This window comes from Talpa europaea (assembly GCF_964194135.1).
Source record: "Talpa europaea genome assembly, chromosome: 7".
Classification (NCBI taxonomy): Eukaryota; Metazoa; Chordata; class Mammalia; order Eulipotyphla; family Talpidae; genus Talpa; species Talpa europaea.
In genome coordinates this window covers 20,651,588-20,679,095 of record NC_140074.1, presented here as the reverse complement: position 1 = coordinate 20,679,095, position 27,508 = coordinate 20,651,588, and the positions used below count along the sequence as shown (strand labels likewise).

General features: G+C 36.8%; 1 protein-coding gene across 3 annotated transcripts in view; it reads left to right on the top strand.

Annotated features, from left to right (window-relative positions):
* The window catches only part of FOCAD (focadhesin), a gene marked incomplete at both ends in the record, with an annotated part of 251,103 nt that overhangs the window by 144,994 nt on the left and 78,601 nt on the right, over positions 1–27,508 (top strand). For all 3 annotated transcript variants that reach the window (XM_084236533.1, XM_084236532.1, XM_084236531.1), the window contains 6 exons: positions 339–473; positions 4,452–4,502; positions 5,224–5,307; positions 12,346–12,484; positions 15,907–16,092; positions 19,951–20,072. In XM_084236533.1, coding sequence (XP_084092659.1) covers positions 339–473; positions 4,452–4,502; positions 5,224–5,307; positions 12,346–12,484; positions 15,907–16,092; positions 19,951–20,072 — 717 coding nt within the window. The remainder of the gene's footprint in view (positions 1–338; positions 474–4,451; positions 4,503–5,223; positions 5,308–12,345; positions 12,485–15,906; positions 16,093–19,950; positions 20,073–27,508) is intronic.

Below are 27,508 nucleotides of genomic sequence, written 5' to 3'. Positions count from 1 at the left end.
GCTCCCCTCAGCAGTGTACTTTGGTCCTTCTGCCTGCTCTGCTCCCCGCTCTGGCTCTGGTGAATTCTCTCACCCTCCTGCGCTTCTGACTGTACCCAGTGCATGTATAAGCAAAACAAACAAACAAACAAACAAATAAATAAATAAAAACATGCCTCTATATATAAAAAAATAGTTTATAGAGTTTAAATAATTTCTTTTTAGGGGTGTTATTAAATCTTCTAGGAGTGTTTTTATTATTTTCTGAAGTTTCCATATAATAAAAGAGAGTTCTTTTAACTAATGGCTTCTGGGAGTTGGGATTCTGTTGGGTATTGACTTTTTTACTTGCTTCATAGGTTGTTTGCATTCGTTCCACGTGGAATGCCCTCTCCCCAAAGCTGAGCTGTGACACAAGACCTCTCATTTTGAAGACCCTCAGTGAACTGTTTTCTCTAGTTCCTTCATTAACAGTGAATACAGCTGAATATGAGGTATGCAGTTGGAGCTTAATACATTGCCTGTTTCTACTTGGAAAGACATGTGCTGTATAACTTTTGAAAAACATATTAATAATATTTTGCTTGCCAGAAATCCCTTATCATTTTTAGTTCTGAGAATATAGTGAAATCTTAATGGACTCTCAGGAGTAAGAAGATCCTATTCAAGTCTGTGTCTTTAAGACATATTTACATGCCAAGTTTTTTTTTTTTTTTTTTATAGAGGCATGCTTTTATTTATTTATTTATTTATTATAGTTGTTTGTTTGTTTTGTTTATACATGCACTGGGTACAGTCAGAAGCGCGGGAGGGTGAGAGAATTCACCAGAGCCAGAGTGGGGAGCAGAGCAGGCAGAAGGACTGAAGTACACTGCTGAGGGGAGCAGCGGGTGGCAGGAGAGGTCTGCGCACCATGTGGGATCCTCCTCTGGGGCCGGGGAGCAGCCGGGGATCGAACCGGCGCCTCAGAGGCCGCGGGCAGCTTCGCAACCCAGCGCTCAACCGCTGCGCCACCGGGGAGGCCCTACATGCCAAGTTTTTATTATGAGTATATGATCAAGATTCTTAGAAGTCAATATATTAAAACCAGTGTTTCTAAAATAATAGAATGCATTAGGGCAGCAGTGTAAATTCATTTTGTTGATATTTTAAGTTATAAAATAGGTTACAGAGACTTTAATAATAGACATATTGTCATTTGTATTTTGCTTCTAGGTTTGCCATAGAGATTTGATTTTTCACAATTTAGTTTCCATTTTCTACATACCATTTTTACTCTTCAGTGAGGATGATGATAAAATCAAATGGTTTTAGGAGAAGAAAAAATAATTTTATGACCTACTCGTGTTTGTGATTGTCATGAATTGAAACACATGGTGTGAGATTGTTAGCTATAGGATTCATTTATTTTTGCTTAACATTTTCTTCATTATCTCTTCTCTGAGTGAAATGATAGCTTGGTAAGCAGATTCATTTATTTCCCTACTTTCACAAGCCACATGCCCTTTCCTGCTCAACTTTCTCCTTCCTCCACCTCCTTCTTTCACAGAGCAGCAATTGATTTCACTTGAAGTTTTGGTGCACCTTGAGTTTGATTTACTGCTTCACAGACTTTGATAAACTTTGATAAACTGCCCCTCTGTAAGATTCCAGTAACATTTTCAATCATGTGATAAGATGGGACTATATGATAATATGTCTTCTAGTTATTCTAACTGCCACACAGTGAATAAAATCAAATTTGCCCTTGCTGAAGATTGTATACCTAGCATAGTAGGTGGCTCACAATATATATTCAGTAAGTAGTTGTTGAATGAATGACTAAACCAATGCAAGATATTGTGAGTTAATTCTCACATCTGGGCTTTTCTTTTAGGGTATTACAAAAAAGAATCAATTTAAGACCCAACAGTATATAGTTCAGGTACTCTTCATGAGTGCATACCATCATATCTCAGAAAGTCTGTCAGGCAAGTGATAACAGCTTAGAGTAAAAACTGGAATACAGGCATGTTATATACTTTTATATTTTGTCTTCAAGGGCTGAATGCCTCTGTCTTACTTTGACTTATTCAGATTTTATTGCAGGTTAAATCATAATGTGGATTGTATATTGGTTTCTTAAGTTTGCTTACCAAGGGCTATACATTATCTCTTGGACTAGATTTTTTTTTTCTCCCTATGCAAATCTTACATTCTTTTCCACTGGTAATTTATTTTAATTTACCTTCATGCTTATATTAATATTAGGGTTCCTCTCTTGTTCTGCTAGACTGCTATCATCATTTTTTCTCCCAGTAAGGGAGGACCCTTCAGTGATTATAGGTCTACTGTGAAGTAAGCTAAAGAAATGTAGAGGGGGATCTCTATCTGACAGTTGGTCTTTCTCTCCTTGCCCTTCTGTCTCCCTTCTGCCTTTTGTTCTTGCACCTTCTTTCCCTTCCTGCTTTTGTGTGTTTAAGTAATTTGTTTCCTGATCATTGCTTGGAGGTTGATTGGATGTAAGTCAGAATTGAATGTAATTTTCAGATGTATTTTAGGTCATTGCTGTTCCTGGCCCCTTTAGTGCCTTGCATTTCCCTAAAATTAAGTTCAGCCTTTTTATACCCAATCAATAAGGCCTTTTAGAAGGCCTTACTGCCTCATATGCTACAGAAAAAAATGTATCACTTGTACTTTTATTATCTGCCTCCAAACTTTTCTAGTTCTTTTCCTTCTTTCATGTTCTCTCTGTATAGAATTACTTTCTGTTTTACTTCTAATTTTAAAATCTATTTTAGGAAGTAAAGATTGGGTGTAAATCATCCTATCATTTGAGAATTTTTATATATACTCTCCTAAGAATATTTATTTTGTACTGTAGGTCTATTTATACATACATGATTTTCTTCATCAAAATATAAACTGTTCACAATAGAGTACACATTTCAATTAGTGTACTTTCTGAGTTGCTTTGCAGAGTGTTTTGTACATTCATTTATTGACTCAGAATATATTAAAACTTTACTGGGTCTTAGACTGTATTCTTAAAACAGAATATATACTTAAAACTGTATTTGGCCATAGCAATACAAAGAAATAATAATAAATACTATTTTTAAGTATGTATTATATTTCCAGCATTCTTCTAGTAGCTTTATACCAATTAGTTCTAATATCTGATAGGAAGGTATTCTTTTCTATTATATAGCTAAAGAATATGAGATTATCAAGAGGTCCACCCACTCATTAAAAAAATACTCATTGAGGGCCTCCCCGGTGGCGCAGCGGTTGAGCACTGGGTTGCGAAGCTGCCAGCAGCCTCTGCAGCGCCAGTTCGATCCCCGGCTGCTCCCCGGCCACCAGAGGAGGGTCCCACATGGCGCGCAGACCTCTCCTGACGCCCGCTGCTCCCCTCAGCAGTGTATTTCGGTCCTTCTGCCTGCTCTGCTCCCTGCTCTGGCTCTGGTGAATTCTCTCACCCTCCCGCGCTTCTGACTGTACCCAGTGCATGTATAAATAAATAAATAAATCTTAAAAAAAAAAAAAATACTCATTGAATCAATCTGCCCGGCAAGTAATTTGACCAAAACTAGTTTCTAAGTGAAATACGGTGTCTAAATCCAGGACATTCTAACTCAGTAGGCTGTGTTTTTCCATTGCATATTCTCTGTCAGTCCCTGTCTTTCAAAAGTTCAAAGTATGGTAAAAGAGATAGACATAAGCAATGATAAATATAATAACATTTGATGATAACAGTTAAAGTTATCTTCATATGGTGGTGGAAGTGACCTATATTCTTAGAAGAAAACTAAGGAAACTTGTTAGACTAGGATCTTGAAATATTAATAAAATGCTTTCCATTAAAGTTTGAAGAATAGAATAGGCAAAGGCAAGGAGGTATAAAAGGAACTTACACAATTAAAATAAGGGGAAGGAGTTAGGTATGGCTGATATGGAGAAGTCTCTGCATGTTGGCTGGAAGATAAATTACTTTTTATGCTGAATTATTTGTGAAATATTTGTCATCTTTGTGGAATTATTCTGGGCACTATGGTTTAGTTATCGAAATGAAAAAGATACAGTCACTGCTCCAAGGAATGTACACAAAGATGATCATACTAGATATTATAGTGTGCCTTGTGCTATATCGTTGATTGGAGAAGGGAGAACTGTCCTGGGCAAGGGATCAGGAACCGTGGCATAAAAGAAGGAAATGGCTTTTGCACCAGGACTTGACAGGTCATTGAGGAATTGTTTGATTTCTAAATCTGATAATCTTAAGAGCCCATGTTTAATACATCCGTGTGTTTAAATAATGAGTTTGTTTCTGAGTATTTTCATTTTATCATTGATGGGTAGGTACCAATTAAATCAGTAAGTAACTGTTTAATTTTAAAGTGATTTCATTTCCATTACTTGCTACTTTATATTGCTTATTCTGTTTTATCTTTGTCTTAAATTTTAATTTTGATGTTTGTCAATTTTTTCAGAATTTTAAAGTTCAAGTCCTCAGCTTCCTTTGGACCCATACTCAAAACCAGGTACTATTATGAAATAAAACTCTTAGAATAAAAAACATAACTCTCTTAAAATGATAGATTCTTGATTTTAAAAGAATGGTGACTATTAATAAATTTAGGCTTTAAAAATTAATCTCAATTTATATTTGTGAATACTTTTTTCACATAAAGCACACTTACTTTGTAAAGCTGATAGATGTGAAGAGGAACTATTGACATTGTGTCATATTTTTATATGACTTTTCTCTTTTCTTGCTTTGTCCTTCCACCAACAATCATATCAAACAAGGACCAACCCACTTTTTTATTATAAAATGTCATTTCCAATCAAGAAGTATGGACGAGAGGGTGTCGGTGATATTATACTCAACTCATCAGTGAAAGAGCTTAGATTCTAAGAAGCTAACTTAGATTCCCCATTAGGAGCTGGAAAACCAGGCCAGTTGGACTCTAAATCCTCATACTCCTTCCACTAAGCCATACCACCTCCTGGGAACCTGAAAAGTTATGAGGTATTTCATACTTAATGCCCACATTAGTATAAAAACTTGATGCTTCTTATCCTCCCTGCCCAAGGCTGTTTCCTCTATTTTTAACCGCGATCGATCGAGAAAGTCTTGAATACTATTTCCAAATCACTGACTATAGGATTTTGAGGTTGGTGAGGGAAGATTTTCTTTCTTTCTCCAGGGTTGATGTTTACTATATGTTGTTTTCTTTGTCTGTCTTCTGACCTGTCTAGGACCCAGTTGTAGCAAATGCTGCATATAAATCTCTGTCACACTTCAGTGCTGGAGAGCATACCATTCTTCATCTGCCTGAAAAGGTAGGCCTTTCTCTTTCTCACTGGTTTCTCTGGATTTTACAACTTTATTTGTATTCCCCCTCTCAGGAGAGTCTTACCTAATGGATGTGTAAGTAACTCCAGATATGTCATCCATAAAAGCAAAGAATTTGTGTCTATGATTTGTTTAATCTGTAAGAGACAGTAGAGATCTTAGATTTCTCAGATAATACGTTTAAATCTCTTTGAAGCAGGCGTAAGACAACTATGATGCAAATGAAATCTTAAGGTAAGTGGGTGTAAAACTTCACACTTGTGCCTGTGACTTACTCCAGAAGAGCCTTGCCTCTGTAGGAACCACCTTGCCAAATTAGTGCGAGCGACATCTTGGATTTCAAATTCAAGATGACCTTCAGAGACTAAGGTTTTATACCATGTGTGCAGCCAAAGATCTTTATTTATGATGCAGAGTTGAGGTACCACCTGAAAATATCTGTTCTTTATAGTTTTGTGTGAAGTGATATGTAGGTTAGCCCTAAAAATCTGGATAAAGAAAATGCCACTGTATTTTAAGGATCAACACATAGTGTGACTTTATCTTAGTTTTTAGACAAAACTAAAAACTTATAACCTCCTCTAATATCTCCCTAATATAACCAAATTAAATGTAATAGGTAATATTAAGGAATTAAGTGTCTGGTTTCCAATTTATTGTTACTATCTATTCAAATGCACATAAATGTTTATTGAATGTCCTTAAAATATATAAAATATAACATTTTGTTTTGTTTCGTTTCTGTGTTTTGTTCTGTTTTTTAAATATTTATTTATTTATTTATACAAGCACTGGGTACAGTCAGAAGTGCGGGAGGGTGAGAGAATTCACCAGAGCCAGAGTGGGGAACAGAACAGGCAGACTGATGAAAAACACTGCTGAGGGGAGCAGCGGGCGAGACAGGAGAGGTCTGTCGCGCCATGTGGGACCCTTGCCCGGGGTGGCCAGAGATTGAACCGGCACTGCAGAGGCTGCGGGCAGCTTTGCAGCCCAGCGCTCAACCGCTGCACCACTAGGGGAGGCCCTTGTTTTTTTTCTGAAGTCCCAGACATTATGTTAGAAGAAATGTGTATAACACCATGCAGAGTCTGTCCTTGAGGTCAAATGGCAAGAAGTTTTGGCATGATTTTCTTGAGATCTTCAGGCATTAAAATGGCTTACCTTTTTTTTTTTTTTTTTTTTTTTTTTTTTTTTTATAGACGCATGCTTTATTTATTTGTTTGCTGGTTTGTTTGTTTTGTTTTTTTATACATGCACTGGGTACAGTCAGAAGCGCGGGAGGGTGAGAGAATTCACCAGAGCCAGAGCGGGGAGCAGAGCAGGCAGAAGGACCGAAGTACACTGCTGAGGGGAGCAGCGGGCGGCAGGAGAGGTCTGCGCGCCATGTGGGACCCTCCTCCGATGGCCGGGGAGCAGCCGGGGATCGAACCGGCGCCGCAGAGGCCGCGGGCAGCTTCGCAACCCAGCGCTCAACCGCTGCGCCACCGGGGAGGCCCAAAATGGCTTACCTTTTTTTCAGGATGGACTTTATACAAAGAATAGATACCCATAGGACCTAAGCAAAACTTCTATTTGTTAAATTGAATTGGAGCCTCCACGTAAGGGGCTCTGAAGATAAAACCAAATCCTGTGTAAGGCAGGATTTCCCATTTAGTGAGTAACCAAAAACAGATTGGCTGGCTTGTCATGAAGTTAACACAAATGAGCAGCCTTAGGAAAGCTGTTCTATGACTCAAAAACTCAAAAGATGTGACTTCATACTTCACTATGGTCACAAGTAATACCCATAACTAACTAAAAAGAAAAGAAAGAAGAAAAGTCGGGGGGGGGGTGGTAAGATTAGCTACTGCCTCTGGAAATATAATTTTTATTATTATTTGTAATAAGCAATTGATAATTTGGATCATATCATGACAGTTACCTTTATTTTTAACTATCCCTGAAAAATTCCAGCAGAAATAAATAGCTTTTATTAAATAACTCCCATATTTAACTCTTGACTGTTTTATGTCTATTTAAATATTACAGTTTTTTTCTACCTTTGGTCTATCTTAAGCTTTTGGTTATGTTTACTATTTATATTCAGTTAAATGGTACATATTTTCTTAATGTAACTCCATGCTATCCTCTGATGCCTGAATAGCCATAAATAATCCCCTTCTACCTTCTAACATAAAGCACAGTGATGTACTTTGAGTTGGGGTTTCTATATATGCTTGGGCTTTCGCCATCAAAATGTAAAGAACTGTGAAGAAAAGCTCTAAGACCTATCCTTTTTTTAGCCATGACTTTCAATCTTTTTTTTCTGACTTACCCCCCTTCTGGGATATGACTCATTCCCAGAAATAATAATAGCTCTCTGTGATGGATATTCTCAACTGGGATTAAGATGAGATCTGAGTAGCTTTAAAGAGTTTGCTGTCCCCCAACTTCTGATATAGAGAAACTACCTCTTCGTTGAGAATATTCCTTCTAAGATATTGCATTCTTTTTATTTTTACTGATTGCTGATTTTCAGTTTCATTATTTAAATATCTAAGGACTACAAAGTCCAGAAAATGATTCCCTAAAAGTTAAGGAGATGACTGAGTCAGTTCCCTACCTCTGTTTTGTGCATGATGACAATGATGTAAAACTGAGGCTCATTTTCTATAAAAAACATTTTTTTGTTTGTTTCTGAAGTTCCTAGGCGGTAGGGTGTTCTATACTGTAAAACCAGGACTATTCTTGTCAGAGATTATTCATTCTACACCAAGGGCATTGGATTTACTCATAAAATGAAGGTTACCTGTACCTCTCACCTTTCCAGTGAATGTTATCTACATTCTCTCTTTCCACTTGTGGGAATTGCTAAGATAATATTTTAAATGAACATGCTGTGAACTTCATTTTTTTTAAAAGAAATAATGCATTCTTATCATTGACTACTTTGGATTATAATTTAGCTGCTTTAAGTTTTGCCTTTCTATACATTACTGAAAACGACTCCTTGTTGATTCACAAACATCGGTTTAAACTGTCTGACTTGGGCCTCCCTGGTAGTGCAAGGGGTTGTAGGTCTCAGCACTATTAAGCTATCACTGGCCACTGCAGAATGAGTTCAATCCCTGGCCAGGGAGCTAACCCACAAGGAGTGGCAGACCTCTCCTGTCTTGCCTGCTGCTCCCCTCAGCAGTGTATTTCAGTAAATCTGCCTGATTTGCTCCCCACTCTGTCTCTGGTGAATCCTTTCACCCACCCCCCTGCACTTCTGGCCTACACCTCAGTTCTTATATGCATAACTAAATAAAATCTTAAAAAAAAAAAAAAGAATAGGTAAACAGAGGCCAAACAACAAGAACTAAGTTGTTCAGGAGAATCAACTCAATTTGAAGAAATAAAGTCAAAGAATAATCATGTCATTTTAAGTAGGTGAAGTATATCTATATTTAAATTACAGTAACTCTGTACTTCCTTTGTAAAAACATATGCATGTGTAAGATGTAGACATATGTTGTTTTCCACAAAGCAGATACATTAATATAGGCATCCAGTTATGTAAATGTGAAACTGACCAACTTAAGATATGTGGATCTGGTAAATCTTTCTTTCATGACTTTCAGAAATATTGACGGCCTGAATGCTGCAAATCATTTCAAGTAATTAGGTTGACTTAGCAGGACAGGACAGGACAAAATGTATTGTAAGAATGATCATATCCCTTTTATTCTAAATGATTCTGGAATTGGAAACATTTGGTCACTTGGCAGAGTTCACATACTAGTTTAAGTTGCCTCTGAAGGTGGTGGCCACTTCTGCTTCTGCTTCTTTTCCTCCAGTTTTGCTGCTTCTACCGCCTGTGCTGCTGCTTGCTCCTCTTCCTCAGCCTTGCCTCCTTCTCGTCCTCCTTCAACCCTCCTCTCTCCCTTTTTTTGCCTCTTATAGCTTTCCTTTTGCCTACCTCTTTCTCTTCCCCTTGTAAAACAAATTTATTGAGATATAATCTGCATTCCACACAATTCACCCATTTAAACTGTTCAGGTGGACGGTTTTTTTTTTTAAATATTTATTTATTTATTTATGCAAGCACTGGGTACAGTCAGAAGCGCGGGAGGGTGAGAAAATTCACCAGAGCCAGAGTGGGGAACAGAACAGGCAGACTGACGAAGTACACAGAGGATGGGGCAGGAGAGGTCTCTACACCATGTGGGACCCTCACCCGGTGGCCGGGGATAGAACCAGCGCTGCAGAGGCTGCGGACAGCTTTGCAGCCCAGTGCTCAACCGCTTTGCCACCAGGGAGGCCCAGTTTTTATATTTTCAAAGAATTGTGCAACGAATTACAGAGCAATCACCATCTAATTTTAGAGTATTCTATCAATATTAGTGGTTAATCCCCATGACTTTTTCCCTTCCCCAGCCCTACACAACTATTTATATGATTTCTGTCTCTATAAATTTGCTTGTTCTGGATCTTTCCTATAATGAAATCAGAGTATGTGGTCTTTTGTGACTGATTTCTTACACTCAGTGTGTTTTCAACTTCATTTTGTATATCACATAGCTGTACTTCATTCCTTTTTATGACTGAATAATATTCTGCTGTGTAGATAAATCACATTTTGTTTGCCTATTCATCAGTTTGGTGGACATTTGAGTTGCTTCCATTTTTTGGCTATTATGAATAATGCACTTACTTGTGTGTAAGTTTTTCTGTGATTCTGTATTTCATTTTCTCTTGGTTATTTAACTAGGAGTGGTACTATTGGACCACAAGGTAATTCTGTCTTTAACATTCCGTGAAACTGCCAAACTGTTTTTAAAGGGACCTCACCATCTTACCTTCCCACCAGCAAGTGTGCGAGGCTTCTGACTTCTGCACATTGTCATCATCACTCTAGTTCTCATATTAGCTTAAGTGTTTACGTCTGCCCTTCACTTCCCCGAGGCTCCTATCACTTGGAAATATGATCTGGGGGCCTCCCTGGTGGCACAGTGATTAAGCTCTAGGTTGCGCCGGTTCGATCCCCGGCCACCGGGCGAAGGTCCCACATGACACGCAGACCTCTCCTGCCCCGCCCGCTGCTTCCCTCAGCAGTGTATTTCGGCAGTCTGCCTGTTCTGTTTCCCACTCCGGCTCTGGTGAATTCTCTCCCCCTCCCGCGCTTCTGATTTACCCAGGGCAGTGCTTGTATAAATAAATAAATCTTTAAAAAAAAAAAAATTCTGGGCCTCCCTGGTGGCGCAGGCAGTTGAGTGCCATGCTGTGAAGCTGTCCGCAGTCTCTGCAGCGCCGGTTCGATCCCGGAAGGCCAGCTGGCAAGGGTCCCACATGGCATGGCAGAACTCTCCTGTCTCGCCCGCTGTTCCCCTCAGCAGTGTATTTCGTCAGTCTGCCTGTTCTGTTCCCCGCTCTGGCTCTGGTGAATCCTCTCACCCTCCCACGCATCTGGCCTGTACATTGTTTCTTGTATAAATATAAAGAAATATGATATGGATCACAGCTTCCCAGTGCTTTGGTTCACTGTTGTGGCTGCTGGTGTGGCCAATACAATCTCTTTCTGTACAGTTGGTGCCTGTTTCCCCCAGTATGTTGTTCAGATGCTATTTTCACTTTGCACTCTGTTATGCAAAATGTCAGGAAGTGAGGCAAATGGACCTAGACACAATTCCTTTTGGGGAACAGTTTAAGTTGCTAGGACTGGTTACAATCTCTAAGATAACCCTTGATGATACTAAACCTGGCAAGTTCCAAGGATGTATGCTAACCAGAGACACTTGGAAAACCCTGCTTGTCAGAACCAAAAGGTTTGTGAAAGTACCAAGATTTCTCTGCTATGGTTTCACACCAGTAAATGCTATTATGCCCTATGTGGAGCATGCATTATTGTTATCTCTGTAATTATGAGTGGTGAGGTCCTCTGAGAGTTAAGAATGCAACGTTGAATTAAATCTTGTCTTGGAAAAGTGCTCAGGCTGTCAGGTTGCCTTCACTCCACCTTCACTGGTGAAAAGAACACTAGTTATGGTTGAAAGGCTTCATTGGAGTGGAGGTTATTATACTTAAGAGAAGCATTTCCTCTCTGTTTTCTTTTATCCCCCTGCAAGAATCCTGACTCAGTGCAGTTCTTAAATGGAACAGTACTTTGGGGACCTATGAAGAAGGCAGTCTGCAGGAATTGTTAATTATTTCTAAAAATAACTCCGGGAGACAGTCTAATGGTAATGACTGGGTTCTGGCACTTTATGGTTATAGCAACCACTTTTATATATTTTGATTTCCTCCCCTAATGCTTAATTATCTCCATGTGGGCATTATGATGGTGTGTCATTGAAAGTATTAAAAATTTAATTAATTGCTTGACAGTTAAATCTTGTAGAAACTACAATAGGGGTAATCTTTTTACATTTTTAATTTTGATTCAAACAAACCCAACTAATCACAGAGCAACCACAAAACCTGCAAACTGCAAATTATACACAATGAAATATAGCTACCAATTACAGATGTTAGTGTTTTTATATTCTATAGCAATGAACTGCTAAATATTAAAAAATAAAGAAGTCGACTGAAGTATGCTGTCCTTCCTGATCTCTACTATATACCCTGCTAGAAGGTTTTAAACTTTGTCATAGACATATAACTAAATCGCAAATTAGAAAATAATATTCAGCCAGGCAAATATTTAATTTAAACCATAGAATTTCTATCTATTGAATATGTCACTTTTAATTTTATTTTTGGATGTTGTAAAATGTGGGCTTACTAGGTTTCTATAACAATCATTGCTCATGCTGATTTATGGTGATTTTTTTTTTTACTGTATTATCATTAGTTCTTTATCTAGATCTGGGGTTATAGCTAATAAAATCATTTGAGCTTGCCATTTGGTTAATCTGAAAATGAGGAGATTTTTTTTAAAAATTAATTTTATGGGCTTTTGTCATTATAGAGCAATGAATCTAATTCAGTGGGCATAAGTCTTGGCACAAAAAGGATAAAAAAAAAGATCTTACATATTATTTTCACCCTCTCTGTCATTTCAGATAAGACCAGAAATCCCTGATGAAATAGATGAAGACGAAGATGAGGAAGATGAGAATGGGGACAAAGACATGGATCTTTCCATCCCAGGCTCTTGTTATCTCAAACTGTTGTCACTCACTGCTCCTTTGGTTTTACCAGGTGACTCCTCTGTAGTGGCAGGGAAGCTGGACTGTCTCAGTGATTTTACCTGTCTCATGGTGTTCTTTTGTCATGTGTACTGTTATCGCTGAATTTAATCTTAGGGGCTTATTTTCTATCTGACATGCAAAACACAGCCTTCTGTTCTTCAGAAACTGCTTAGGTAGTGTAGTGTCCAAATACATCAAAAAATGTTAGACGCAAATAAAACTGAACTAGAAAACTAAAACTAGTTTAAACAATCTTTTTCACTAAAAATGAAGAGTCATTTCAAAAACTAACGTTATTCTGGAAGAAAAATTTATAGTGAGACTTTTAATTTCACATAATAGTTTTTTATTGTATAAATTCAGAGGTTGTTGGGCTCTTTAAAAATTTTCTAGGTAGTTTCATCATTCTATATTTATTCTCTCATAGGGTTACTCTGAAGAATGTACCAGTATCTGAGAGCTATGAATTAGTGCTTTTAAAGAATGGATCACACTTTATGGCCACACAGTTTTAAAAACTTATGGGACCCTGACATTTTAAAAAAAGTTATTCTAATGTTACATTCTACGTGGGTGTCATGTTTAGAAATACCTACCTTGATAATTATATGTCCTATCTTAGAAATGGCGGGTGATAAGATCTGAGAAATCTGATTGTGGGCTGTGATTGGGAATTTGCATTACTTTATTTTAAATTTCATTTTCTGACTATTAAAAACTTTCTCCGAGTGATCCATTGTGATTAAGTAGCTTTGCAGTACTGGCCAACATTTTGCCAAGCATGCACCTATCACTACATTCTGCTACTTTGCATGTTCATGGATCTTAATTTGTAATTTCTGAAAATCAAGTCAAATAAACACAACAAATGTCATCTTTTTTTTTTTTTTTAACAAATGTCATCTTATCTTTTCAATCATGATATCATTAGCCTGAAATGTAGGTTTTTTTCTCCCCCTTGGTTTATACCACATGGTGACTTATGAGGAATTCAGTCAAATATATACTATTTCTTTCTAGACAAAGCTTCTTTCCCAAATCTGTCCCTCCTTTCATTAGAGAAAACTGAACAATGCAACTTAGACTCAGAGTCCACCTTGTCTTTTCTCCTGCTGTACAGAAGAAGCCTTAAAAATGTGTTCCCTGTTTCCCTCTTCTTTCCCCTTCCTACCATAATGGGTATTAAGAGTCTAGGTTCTCCTCTGCAGTTACTAGTGAGTCCAAGGAAGGGAAAAACCTTCATTCTTCCAAAGTTCCTTCTGTTTTCTAAAATGGCCTTAGAGTTCAGTGTCCTCTTGGATGTTTTAATGACCTTGTTCCCTCAGATAGACTCAAATCTGTGGAACTAGAAGAAGGGGGAGGATACTTGTTACCAAGGTGTGCTGTTGCTTCCTCCCCTTGTTGCGGTGCTGGGGTTGCCCTCACCTGGCTCTGTTTGCACTTGATGGTTTTTAGTGTCCTTCCCTGAGCAACAGGGGGAGTTTTTGAGATCAACTACTCTATCAGTTAGAGAAAATTTAGTGGTCAAGTGGATGGTCTTAGATGCTATCTATATTTAGCAAACCATGTTACAATGGGCAACATCACCCATTTTTCTCTCACTTTCCCTGAGATTGGTGAAGAACACAGAAGGAACCAAGAAAGAGGAACCACCCTTAGGAGTCTAAAAATAACAGGGTGAATGATGTGTCTGAAGTTTTCAGGTGCTCCAGGCAGAAAACCAGTTTGTGCTCACTGTATGTGAATCTTGGCCTTTCTTCTCTTATCCCTTTGAAGTGAACCCAAAAGCAGCTGCAAAATAAGCCCAGTGATTTGCATTATTTTGAATAGGGGTGTTACTGGTTTTGATTTTTTTTTTTAAATAACTGTAGTCATACAAGAAGTTGCAAAATCAGTTTAAAGAGTTCTTGTGCACCATCCAGCCACCTGCTCCCATTGAGAACATCTCATATAACCTTAGGTCATTATTAAAACCAGAAAGGTGACATCAATACAACACTGTTAACTATAGACCTTTTGAACTTCATCCATTTTTCCCTATACATTCTATTTTCTTCTGGGATTAGTTTTTTTTCATGCAGCATAATGTCTTTGAGATTCGTCCAAACTATTATCTGTATCTATTGTTCATTGTTTTATTACTAAGTAGTATTCCTTTTTAGGATATACCACAGTTTGCTTATTCACTTACCTGTTGAACGACATTTGGGTTTGCTTTAAAATTTTATTCCTAATACTGTGTCCTGTGTGTCAATTCTGTATGTCAGAGCACTATCTTCCTCCAGTCACAAAAGTAGCAACTAAGAACTTTTCCCTATTGTCTTTGAGACCTACCCAATCTATTCCTTTCAGATGACCAGAAGAAAATTTGAAAAGCATTGACACATAGGACACGAAATATTAGAAATAAAATTTGAAAGCAATCCAAATGTCATTCAGCAGGTAAGCAGTACTGTAGGAGGGTTTCTGGGGAATACATTCCCTGACTTCTCTCCATTTCTACCCTCTGACATCTAGTGGCTCCTCCCATTGGATGAAGCCAACTAGTAGCCAGTGGAGAAAAGAGCCTATGGATTCAGTTGCTAAAGATTATTTTTTCAGGGTGCAGAACACGGTCGAGGGAATAGAAGGTAGATCTGGAGGGGTGAAGGGAAAAATCTCACAAAGGTGTTCTCTGGGCTTTGAGTTGAGAAACTAGGTTCCATCTGGAAGGTTCTATAAAGGAATGACAGAACTGGGCACGAAACAGATACTCCTGTGAGCACGTGCTGCTGCCTTTAATCATGGGCATTCAGAGGAGACTTTCAGGTCTATTCAGAATGAAAATGAAATTCTGGTTTAGTGTGATGGATCCTTGCTTTCTATTCCTACCAGGGGCAATAGGCAATGGTTTCATTTTTTGTTTCCCATATAATTTGTTTAGCTTTCATGTTTTTGTGGATTTTGTTTCTGTATTGGGCAACCTCTAGTGGTCCTTAGGAAAACAACACTTGAGTATAAACCTTTGGTCTTATCAAGTATGTGGGTATTTTATTGTCTTCTGATCCCACATACCTGTATTATCTTACAATAATTAAAAATATCTAGCAATGAAGAGATTGGGCTTAACAGTTAGAAGGAACACAAGCAAAAAATACTGAACTCAATATATATTTTTAAATAATTATACTGATATTGCTACATGATGGATAGTCTTAAAGACCTCCCTGAAAATAAGTAACTGAAAAGAAGGAGCAGGTCACAGGAAATCCTGGACTAGTATGTTCCATGTGAAAGGAATATCCTGACAAAAGGATAGAAATAAAGAGTTGTCTTTTTATTTTATGAAGTTTGGCTTCAAATACAACTAAGTTTAAATCTATGAGTTGAGCATAAATGTCTCTCTCCTAGCATACTGTGTTTACTTTTGATCTCCTGTTTATCCTTTTCCAGCTTTGGAGGAATTTTTCACATCACTTGTGAAGCAAGAAATGGTGAATATGCCCCGTGGGATATATCACTCTGCATTAAAAGGAGGTACCCGTTCAGACCAAGGAAAGACCGTGGCTGGAATTCCAAATTTCATTTTGAAAATGTATGAAACCAACAAGCAACCAGGATTGAAACCTGGCCTGGCAGGTGAGTATAGTAATAGTACCAAGGCATGGGTTTTTAATGTAATGATTTTGCTTCCATTTCCAAGTAGGGTGTAAATACATCATGACAGAGCATTGCTGCTGTTGCTGCTGCTAACAATAGACACAACTGGATTAATTACAAAACAAATCACAGTTTAAGGCATCAGAGAACTTAACACAGAGATGAATAGATGGAATAAAATTCCAGAATAGGGAGAATATTTTATGATTGTTGCCCAGTCCTTGGTGGATATTTATTGATTCTGGGTTGTGGCCTAAAATTGAAATTTCGCCTAGGAAGAGGTCTATTGGAGGGTAACAAAAACAGTGGAACTTTTAGTGTTTCCATAATACTAGGGTGATTGATGGTTAATTTTATGTGACACCTTGATTGGACTGAGGAATGCCCACATAGCTGGTAAAACATTATTTCTCAGTGTGTCTGTGTGTTTCCAGAGGAGGTTAGCATTTAAATCAGCAAACTGGGTAAAGAAGATCACCCTCACCAATATGGGTGGGCAACATCCAATGCATTGAGGGCCTGAATAGAATAAAAAGGCAGAGAGAAAGGGCCATTTTGGTCTCTTTCCTTGAGCTGAGACATCCAAATTCTTCTACCCTTGGACACTGCTGCACCTGGTTCTCAGGCTTTGGAACTCAGACTGAATTATACCATGACTTTCCTGGGTCTTAGCTTGCAAAAGAAGAGCATGCAACTTCTCAGTCTCCATAATTTGTGAGCCAGTTCTTAAAATATATTTCTATTTATCTGTCTGCCTGTCTGTCTGTCTATTTCTCTGTATGTCCTTTTGATTTTGTTCTCTGAAGTCTCTAATATAGGTGACCAATTGGAACTTTCCCTCATGAGACATTTGCTGAACGTTGAATTTGTACTGAAAGTTAAGGAACAAGGTTGTGCTTCTGAAAGGCAAAGAGAAATCACTTTTAGTCTTATCTTGCTTCAGAAACAAAGACTGGCCAGAACAGATTTGAAAACAAAGCACATGAGTAATGAATTGATACTGAAGAGCAGTGGCTCTTTTCAGCTGGATGCACTTACTAATTCTGACCTCAGCTGGAGGCTGAAATCCAGGCTTGATCTTAGCAAGAGACATACAGGAGGCAGAGAGACCAACAGAGATCTTGACATTCATGTAGTGCTTGAATAACAAAAGTGGGGATTTCAGAGACCTCATACACACAGCCTGTTTCTCCCTCAAAGATATCTGCCTAACTTGGGATGGAAGGCTAAAGAATAAAGAACTAAACTGAAAACCTTTGAAGATAGATCTGAATCTTCCATATTTTTTCTGTATTGAGGAGTCAAAAGCTGATTAGACTATAAGCTGAAAATCTTGTGGGAGGCTTACAAGCTTACAAGGCTTTCAAGATAGTTGAACCAGAGGTAGACTGAGATTTACCAAAGCATTAATCAAGCCTAACCTTGGTCAATCTCTAATCAGTCCTTCACTCTATCTGTGTAATAGAGAAGAGAAACTTCTCTCTGATAAAAGATAACATCATTTAGAATTTCTGTGGTTCTTTCGTGTACTATCCAGCAGACAGTGAAAAAGTACCAGGCATATGAAAAAAGAAATAGCTAGGAAAAAAAGGGGACATTTGTGGAGATGAAGAAGTCACTCAATTAAGAAAATAACATAGCTCTACTTAGCATCAGACCTCTCCTGTATCACCTGCTGCTCCCCTCAGCAGTGTGTTTCAGTAGATCTGCCTGTTCTGCTCCCTACTCTGTCTCCGGTGGATCCTCTCAGCCCCACACTTCTGGCCTACACCCCAGTTCTTGTATGCATAAATAAATAAAAAACAAATCTTTAAAAAAATTTTATACAGTGATACATTTTAGTCATTTCTCAATAATACTGGAAAAGATACATATGACAAAAAATTAGCAGAACTAAAAGAAGAAATAGAGCTTCTAGTTTTAGTAGCTTGAAGAACGGACCAAAGTAGGCAAAAAAATCAACAAGCTCATAAAACTTGTGCAATACTGTGAACAAACCTTATCATATACATATAGTATGTTGTATCTTGCAATGATAGAATTTTCATAATTTTAAAATCTTATTTACATGTGAAGATTATCAGGTAACCATATGTTTGTTTGACCATAAATTTCCAAGATACTTTAAAATATTGAAATCATTTTTTAGAATTTGTTCTCTGAAAATATATAAGAATACATAAGATACATAAATGGCACATTAAGTACATAGGAAAACTAAAATGTCTCTGGTAGTCTGGAAATTGAATAATTATACTTTTAAACAATCCATAGATCAAAAAACAGAATGAATATCAGAAAATATTTCAAACTGAGTAACACTGAAAATAGCTATATCACAACTTGTGGGAATGTAGCTTAAACAGTGTTAGGGAAATTTATACCTGTGGTGCTGTTACTAGTAAAGAAGAAAGAAAATCATGATTTACACTTCCCTCTCAAGAAGTGTGGTAAATAACTGCAAATTAAACAAGAGAGGCTGGAACAGAGAGAGGGAGAGGAGACAGTGAGAACAGGACGCACGAGAGAGGCAACCGCGGATACAAGAAGATAATTACAATGCAGATATCTGATAAATGACTCATATCTAGAATATATAAAGAATTTTTGCAAGAAAGATACTCAATAGAAAGAAAGAAATTGATTGAACAGTTCAAAAAGAGGGTGTCCTTATGTCCAATGAACATATGAGTAGATAGTCAATTTCATTAGTCATCAGAAAAATGCAAATTAAGACTGAAATGTTACCTCTACATAATTAGCAGAATGGCTAAAATGAAGAAGGCTGGAAAGTAAAACGTACTGGTAAATAGTTGGAGCACTCTGTTGGTGGCAATATAAGGTAATTCAACTACTTTGGGAAGCTGGTACTTGAGCAATTTATACCCTGTGACCAGCAATTTCATCTTGGGATAAACCCAAATAAAGTCACTAAAATACAAACTATAATATTCATAGTATCGTTACTTGTGTAGGCCTAAACTTGGAAGTTGTCTAAATACCTCTTAACTATGAAATGGGTAAATGAACTGTATATTCACATGCTACAGTATTATTCAGCAATGAGAATGACTATTCTTTAACTATGTTTTATTTCCTGATCTGGTTTCTGACTGTCTATGTTTGTTCAGCTCATGACACTTCATTATGCTGTATACTTAAGTGTCTTTTCTGTATGTCTATCACTTCAACATGATATTTAAAAATACAATGATTGGGCCTCCCCTGGTGGCGCAGCGGTTGAGCGCTGGGCTGCAAAGCTGCCCACAGCTTCTGCAGCGCCAGTTTCATCCCCAGCCTCCAGCGAGGGTCCCACATGGCACAACAGATCTTTCCTGCCACGCCCGCTGCTCCCCTCAGCAGTGTATTTCATCAGTCTGCCTGTTCTGTTCCCTGCTCTGGCTCTGGTGAATTCTCTTACCCTCCGTGCTTCTGACTGTACCCAGTGCTTGTATAAATCAATAAATCTTAAAAATACATATATATAATGATTGCTATATCTTAAGTTATCTTAATCCTTGAACATGTTTTGTTACTGAAATTTAATTTTTAAAGGTCAGTACAATCACAAAATTTTAAGTAGGTCATGAATTTTAATTTGTTTACAATGAATGAGTCTTGTTAATTTGTTTACAAATGATAATTAAAGTTGGTAACTTTTTAATCTCTTCCATTTTCTTTCCTTGGATACCAAGTCAAAAACCATAATTTGCTGAGGAAATTCTCTTCATTTCTAAATCTCTCTAGCCAGATTGGTTGAATGTGTATCATTGAAGCTATAAATAATGAATATTTTCCATAAAAAGTATTTTTATAAGTGTCTTTTTGTTTTTTAAGGTGGTATGTTATTTTGTTATGATATTTCAATGTATCAGAGTAAAGATGGCAAACCACTGAACCGACTGATGGCCAGTAGAGGGCGAAGTTTCAAGCAGACCTCACTTGCTCTGGTGCATGAGGTAGGTTCCTTCACATTGTTCCTCCTTTGTATGTGCTTTGCAGTTTCCCTCTTTCACTTTATTGTTAGTGAAATTTGGTGTTTGGAAGTAATTTTTCTCTTTTTATCATAATTAAAAAAAAACATTTATTTATTTTGCATAGAAAAACTGGGGTGTAGACCAGAGATGCAGGGGGTAAGAGGATTCACCAGAGACACAGTAATTATGTTGAGTTTTATGAGTTCTTTTATATTTTGGATATTATCCTCTTGTGGGCCCTATCATTGCATATGTCCTCTCCCATTCACTAGGCTGTCTTATTGTTTCATGTTTCCTTTGCTGTGCAAAGCTGTACAGAACTGTGCAGAAGTCTTTTTAGTTTAATATAGTCCCATTTATTTATTTTTGCTTTTGTTTCCCATTCTGTTGGAGTTGAATCCCAAACGGATCTTCTAAAGGCTGATGTTAAGGACCATATCGCCTATGTTTTATCTATTTAATGCTTTCAAACCTTTCATTCATATCTTTAATCCACTTTTAATTAATTTTTATATATGGTGTGAAATAGTGATCTATTTCATTCTTTTGTATGTAACTGTCCAGTTTCCTCAAAACCATTTACTGAAAGGACTTTAATTGCTCCATTGTAAATACTTATCTCCTCTGTCAAAAATTAGTTGTCTGTATATGTGTTCTAGGGTTCTCAATTCTGGTCCATTGATTTGTGGGTTTGTTCTTATTCCAAAACCATACAGTTTTAGTTACAGTCACTTTGTAGTACATCTTGAAGTTAGAGAACATGATAACTCCATTTTTGTTTATTTTTCTCAAGATTGCCATGGCTACTTGATTCTTTTGTATTTCCAAATAAATTTCATGATTTATTTCTCTATTTCCATAAAGAATGGCATTGGAATTTTTATAGGGATTGCACTGACTCAAAGTAGAGGTAGTTTTTAGTCACCCATCTTATCCTATGCTACCCATGTTCCTTTCTAATTGGAGGTAAATTATGGAAATACTTGGTTTATAGCCATTTTTTTGTCTAATACAGTACCTTCACTTAACTAAGGAAGCAAGTAAAATCTGCAAAGAGTAGGGCCTCCCCCGTGGCACAGTGAGTTGAGTGCCACGCTGTGAAGCTGTCTGCAGCCTCTGCAGCACGGGTTCAATTACCAACCAGCCAGGGAGAAACACACATTGCGTGGCAGACCTCTCCTGCCTCGCCCGCTGCTCCCCTCAGCAGTGTCTTTGGTCTTGCTGTCTGTTCTGCTCCCTGCTCTGTCTCTGGTGAATTCTCTCACCCTCTCGCGCCTCTGACTATACCCCAGTCCTTGTATAAATAAATAAATCTTTTTTAAAAAATCTGCAAAGAGCAATATTTATCTGGGTAGAAGAAAAACTTAATTTCATGAGAGAGGAAGTAACATAGATGGTTTCTAGATTTGCTTTCTGCTTGCATGTCATTAGTTGGTATGGAGAAGGGAGAGATTGTGTTTTTAAGCCATGTATTTACGTATTTGAAAGATAATGAAAGTATAAAGTATTAAAGGAAAGTTGGTCTTAAAAGTCACCATCACAACAGAAACAAGCAAAGGTGTTAATGTGTTCTCAACTAATGGTTCAGAACTTATGAGGTGTGCCTTAGATATGAACAGAGGAAAATATGGGTTAAGATACTTGTTACTTATAGAGTATTTAGAATATTTTAAAGAGATGGGAATAAGATCATTATTTTAAGAATCAATTAGAAGACATTGCACAGAATTTTGCTAAATTAGTAGTAGGGTTTTAGTTTGGATTTCATCTTCTACTTGCTATCATTCTAAGAAAAGGCAGATGAGCCTCCCTGATGGCGCAAGGGGTTGAAGCACTGTGAAGCTGTCCACAGCCTCTGTGACACAAGTTCGATCCCTGGCCTGCCAGGGAGCTACCCGCCTGGTATAGCAGACCTCTCCTGTGTGGCCCGCTGCTCCCCTCAGCAGTGTGTTTCAGTAGATCTGCCTGTTCTCCCCACTCTGTCTCCGGTGAATCTACTCATTGCCCTTCTCCCCACCCCCACACCTCTGGCCTGTATCCCAGTTCTTGTATGTAAAAATAAATAAATATTTTTAAAATATATAAAAAAAAGAAAAGGCAGAAATGAACCATACGTTTTCTCTAACTCTGTGACAGAAAATAAGAGTTTTAAGAGATGGTTATTAAGACTAGTGATTGCAGTAATTAATAACTAATTGCCAACATGGGCACTTTTGAATTTGCTATCCATATATTAATTTCATTTACTCTGTATTAAAATTGTGAAGTTGGTACTCTTAAAGTTTTGGAGAAAACAGAAGAAGTAAGTGTAGGAGCATGGAAATTGAACTGGGGCAGTCTGATGAGTCCTTGAACTCTCTGATATGGCTTCAGGTTAAGCAGAGGTCATTTTAAAAATACCTTTGAATCCTTCTAAGATGACTAACTTCTCCTAACTCTTTGATCTTTCTTTGGTTGCAGTTCATTTGTATTTTTGCAACTGCAGTTTCTTCAGACTCTGCTTTGGTTCCAAATCTTTTTATTTAAAAAAAAAAAATTGTCATGCAAGTTTCAATTTGCTTATTAATTCACCCAGTTGATGACTTTGGGTTGATTCTAGTTTGGGGTGATTACAACTAAAGGTGTTATAAACATACTCATACAAGTGTATGTGTGGACTTCTATTTTCATTTATTTTGACTAAATACCTTATAGTGGGATTGTTCGTCTCACTGGTAAGTGAATGTTTAGCTTTACAAGAAGTTGTCAATCTGTTTTCCTGGCGACTATCCTGTTTTGAATACCCATCAACCGTGCGTGGCATTCTAGTTGCTTGGCCTTCTTACCAGTGTGCCTTCATATGATCAGATCAGTTTTTTTTTTTTTTAAGGTCTTTGATGTTTGTTTGTTTCTTCTCTGTACAGAAAAATCAGTCCAATTTATAGTCCCACCATGGCCTCCTCAACACTAGACATAATGTTTACAAAATTATGTTAATTAGCTGTCTAAAAATAGTGATTCCTTTGATTTGAATTTTCTGAACTTAACAGTGAGACTCAATGTCATTACAAATGCTGTGTTTGCCTTGTGTATTTCTAGGGGTGGCTTTCGAGGGCAACAATTACTAACTTTTCTTTCTTTTCCTTTTTCTAATTATATTTTTTGAGGTAATGTTGATTTATAACACTGTGTATGGCTTAGAGGTGTAGGTTCACACCACTATAAAATGTATGTAGCACACCTACCACCAAGACACCAATAATCCTCCATAGGGAAGGGAATAAAGGGGAGAGTCTACTGGGCCCTCTGTCCCCTTGATTCCCATCCCTTCACCCCGTTCCCCTCTGGTAGTCTCAGTTCTGCAGTTAGATTTCAAGGGCTTTTTTTTTTTTTTTTTTTTTGGTTTGTCTGTTCCGTTACTTAGATTTTTGATAATAAATGTATGAATAAAATCATCTAGTATTTATCTTTCTCCTGACTTATATCACCTGACCTATCTTTCTCCTGACTTAATATCACTTATAACCCCCTCCAGTTCCATCCATGTTGTTGCTAATGGCAAGATTTCAAAAAGAAGTTTTAATATAATTGAGTTGTATTTCATTGCATATATGTATGACATCTTCATAATCCACTCATCTGTCATTGGGCAATTAGGTTGTTTCCATAATTTAGCTATTGTACATGGTGCTGCAATAAACATATGAGTGCAATATCCCCTTATATTCATGTTTGTGCATTCTTTGGTTAGATACCTAGGAGTGGGATTGCTGGATCATATGGTAGTTCTATTTTTAATATTTTGAGAAATCTCTACGCTGTTTTCCGCAAGAGCTGGACCAGTGTGCATTCCCACCTACAGTGTAAGAGGGTTCCTTTTTCTCCACATCCTCACCAACACTTGTTGTTTATGGTCTTTTTGATATGGGCCATTCTCACAGGTATGAGGTGGTATTGCAATGTGGTTTGATTTGCATTTCTCTGATTATAAGTGAGAAGGGCATTTTTTTGACAAGCTTGTTGGCCATCTGTATATCTTCTTTGGACAAGTATCTGTTTAGCTCTTTTGCCCACTGTTTGATTGGGTTGTTTTCTTGTTGAGTTATATGGGTTCTCTGTAGATATTGGATATTAGTCCCTTGTAAGCTATATGACCACATGGTCAGATTTTTTTTTAAATATAGAGCCATTTTTAGTCTGGATATAAATCCTTTATTAGAAATGTGCTTTGCAAAGTATTTTTAGATAATCCATACCTTGTCTTTTCATTTCTTTAACAGTATCTTTGAAGAATAAATTTTTAGTTTTAAGGAATTCCAACTTAATCAATTTTTCTTTATAGTTCTTGTTTTTGTCTAACCCAATGTCTTAAATATTTTATTTTTTCTAATTTTATGCTTTCCTCATTTTTCTCTTTATTCCAAAATTTTTTTTTAAAGGTATAATTCCTGTACTATAATTTACCTATGTCAATTGTGCAATTCATTGGTTTTTAGTATATTCACGGAATAGTGGAATTTTCACTACAATCAATTTTGGAATATTTTCATCACACCGGAAAGTAACTCTATACCTATTAGCAGTCTCTCTTCGTTTTCCTTACTCCCCACCTTCTAACAACCATTAATTCACTTTCTTTCTCTATACATCTTCCTATTTTGGACAAATCATGTGCAATCTCTTGTATCTGTTTGTTTGTTTGTTTTTTGTTTCCCATTTACTATGTCTTAAATATTCACGTGTACTATAGCATCTATCAGTCCTTTTCCTTTTTATGACTGAGTAATTTTCCATTATGGTAAATATACTTACGTAGTTTATCCATTAAGCCTTTCATGGATCTCCTTTGTTTTCTTGTAGATGCTTTATAGTTTAAGGTTCACATTTTAGTGTATGATCTCTTTGAGTGAATTTTTCATAAAGTTTGAGTTGTATTTGTTGAAAATACCATCTTTTCTTCACCTACACACTTGGTGGGAATCATTTGTTCATATATGTGTCAATTTGTTACTACACTCAATTTTGTTTCATTGATCTGTGTGTTTATACTTTATTCAAAACCACTTAGCTAAATTACCGTTGCTTTATAATAACTATTAAAATAAAGCAATATGAGTCTACCAGTTTTGTCTTTAGGGTTGTGCTTTTCCATGCAAATTTTTAAATCAACTTTGAAAAACCATGATGAAACCTGCTGTAGTTTTTATTGGAAATGTATTAACTCTGTACATATATTTGAGAGAATTGATGTCTTAATAATATTAGTTCTCTCAACCCATGCAAGTTGTATCTTTATTTTGGTCAATGTTTTGTTCTCTTACTATAAATCTTACACATATGTTGTTAAATTTCACAAGAATTGTATGTCCCTAAACATTTTAATGCTGTTGCAGTTAGATTTCTTCTGTGTGTGTGTGTAAATTTCCTACTGTTAATTGCTAGTGTAGAAACATAATTGATATTTTTCTATGACCTTGTAAAACCTACTTATATTTTTTTGTAAATCCTTTTTTTTTTCCATTGTAATTCAGTCTGTGAATTCAATCTGTGTTTTGCTGTTTCTAATCTATGTGCATTTCACTTCTTTTTCGTGTCTGATTGCAGTGTCTAAGTTCTCCATTGTGATTTTAAATAGGAGTGGTGAGAGCAGACATTGTTTATTTGTTCATCATTTTAGGAAAAAGCATTCCATGTTTAATATTAAATATTATAACAGAGTTTTTATAAATATCCTTTATCAGGCTGAGGAGGTTTGCTTTTATTCTAAAGTTGCTGAGTTGTTTTTATCACAAATGGATGTTGGATTTTGTCAAATGCTCTTTCTGCTATTGAGATGACTATGCTTTTTAAGTTTATCAATATCTTGAATTGTTTTGATTGATTTTCTTATGCAACCCTGCATTGCTGGAATAACATCCACTTGCTCATAATATATTATCCTATTTACATATTGCTGAATTTTATCTGTTAATATTAAGTATTTTTGCCTCTACTAACAAAGCAGTTGTTCTGTGGTTTTCTTGTGATATCTGCTTGGTGTGTTATCAGGGTAATACTGTTCTAGTAATAGTACTAGTATTACTAATTAGTATTAGTATTACTAATTACTAGTGTCACTAGAATTTTTTTTAGTATAAACATCTGGGCTAGGAGTTTTCTTCATTAATGCCTATAATTACGAATTCATTTTTTTTTTTAATATATGATACTACTCTGTCCTTTTGATCCCTACTGATCTTGAAGAGGGTTTTGGGTTACACAAAATATAAGACAGTATCTATCATCTTTGAAAAAATGTAAACTTAATAAAACAGCGAGTTAATTTTGGTCATATGTAGCTCCAGTGTCTGGTATTCTTGACACATGGTTGATAACTTCATAAATATTTGTGAATTATTTTAATCCTTTTGAGACTTGGTTGTGTTTTTATTTCATGTGCATATTTAGTGGAATAGCTTCTTTTTTCCAGAAATGTTAATGAATTAGTTGTGAATCTAGTCATTGTTGAGGTCTTACTAAGATTTTACATTATTGTCATTTGAACAAACTCTTATATACTCTTTTCTACTGTTATTCATTTACAAAGTTTAACTTCCCTCTTCACCAAAGATAACCTATCCCTATGGAATATTCTGTGACCGGCTTAGCCTCCCTGTATAGGAGTGAGTGAGTAAGTCACTGAATGAGTGAAATATCTTTGTTTGAATGTACAAATGCTCTCCTCTTCCATGTTTTTGAAATGCATTATGCTTTATATAATTATCATTTCTTCATAAGAACTATGTCAGTTAAATCAAGTAATTTTCAATTTCTTGGAGAACTAATTACTTAGTACTGTGATGAATTGTTTTGGGCAGCATTGTAGTCTCATCTTTTGAAACTATTTTTTTCCCCATTGACTTTTCTTGATGTGAAACCCTCCCTGATTACTTTTGGAAGACTCAGCTCTAATTGCGATTTCCATTTGACCTTCCCTACTAGAAGCCTCCAGGGTAATTGCTGTGCCTGTTTAGATATCTCCAAACTGAAGTACCCTTTCTTTCTCTTTGCTCCTTTAAACAGGGGACTACCAAGGGTCATTTCAGATCTGCTAGGATTCGCCAAACTCAAGTGACTGTCTTCTTCTCTGATTTGTAACTACTTCTCATCCTGAGACTAACTTGACTCCTGTTGATGAGAAAGCTGAAGGTGAATGACAGTTTCCTTCCCTGAAATTTGCTGCCTGTCTTTGTCCCCCTTTGGCATTTCTAACTCTTGACATGACACTCTTACCTAAATTGGATGACACTCATTTGTCCTTGGATGAGAATGGCAGTATTGCTTCATTATTTCCTTCACCTTTGGGCACATGCAAATTTACCTGATCACGCTGCTGCCACCCAACCATATCTTGGCTTCAATTTTAGGTAGAGTTCTTTTCTCCTTTTTATTTCAGAAAA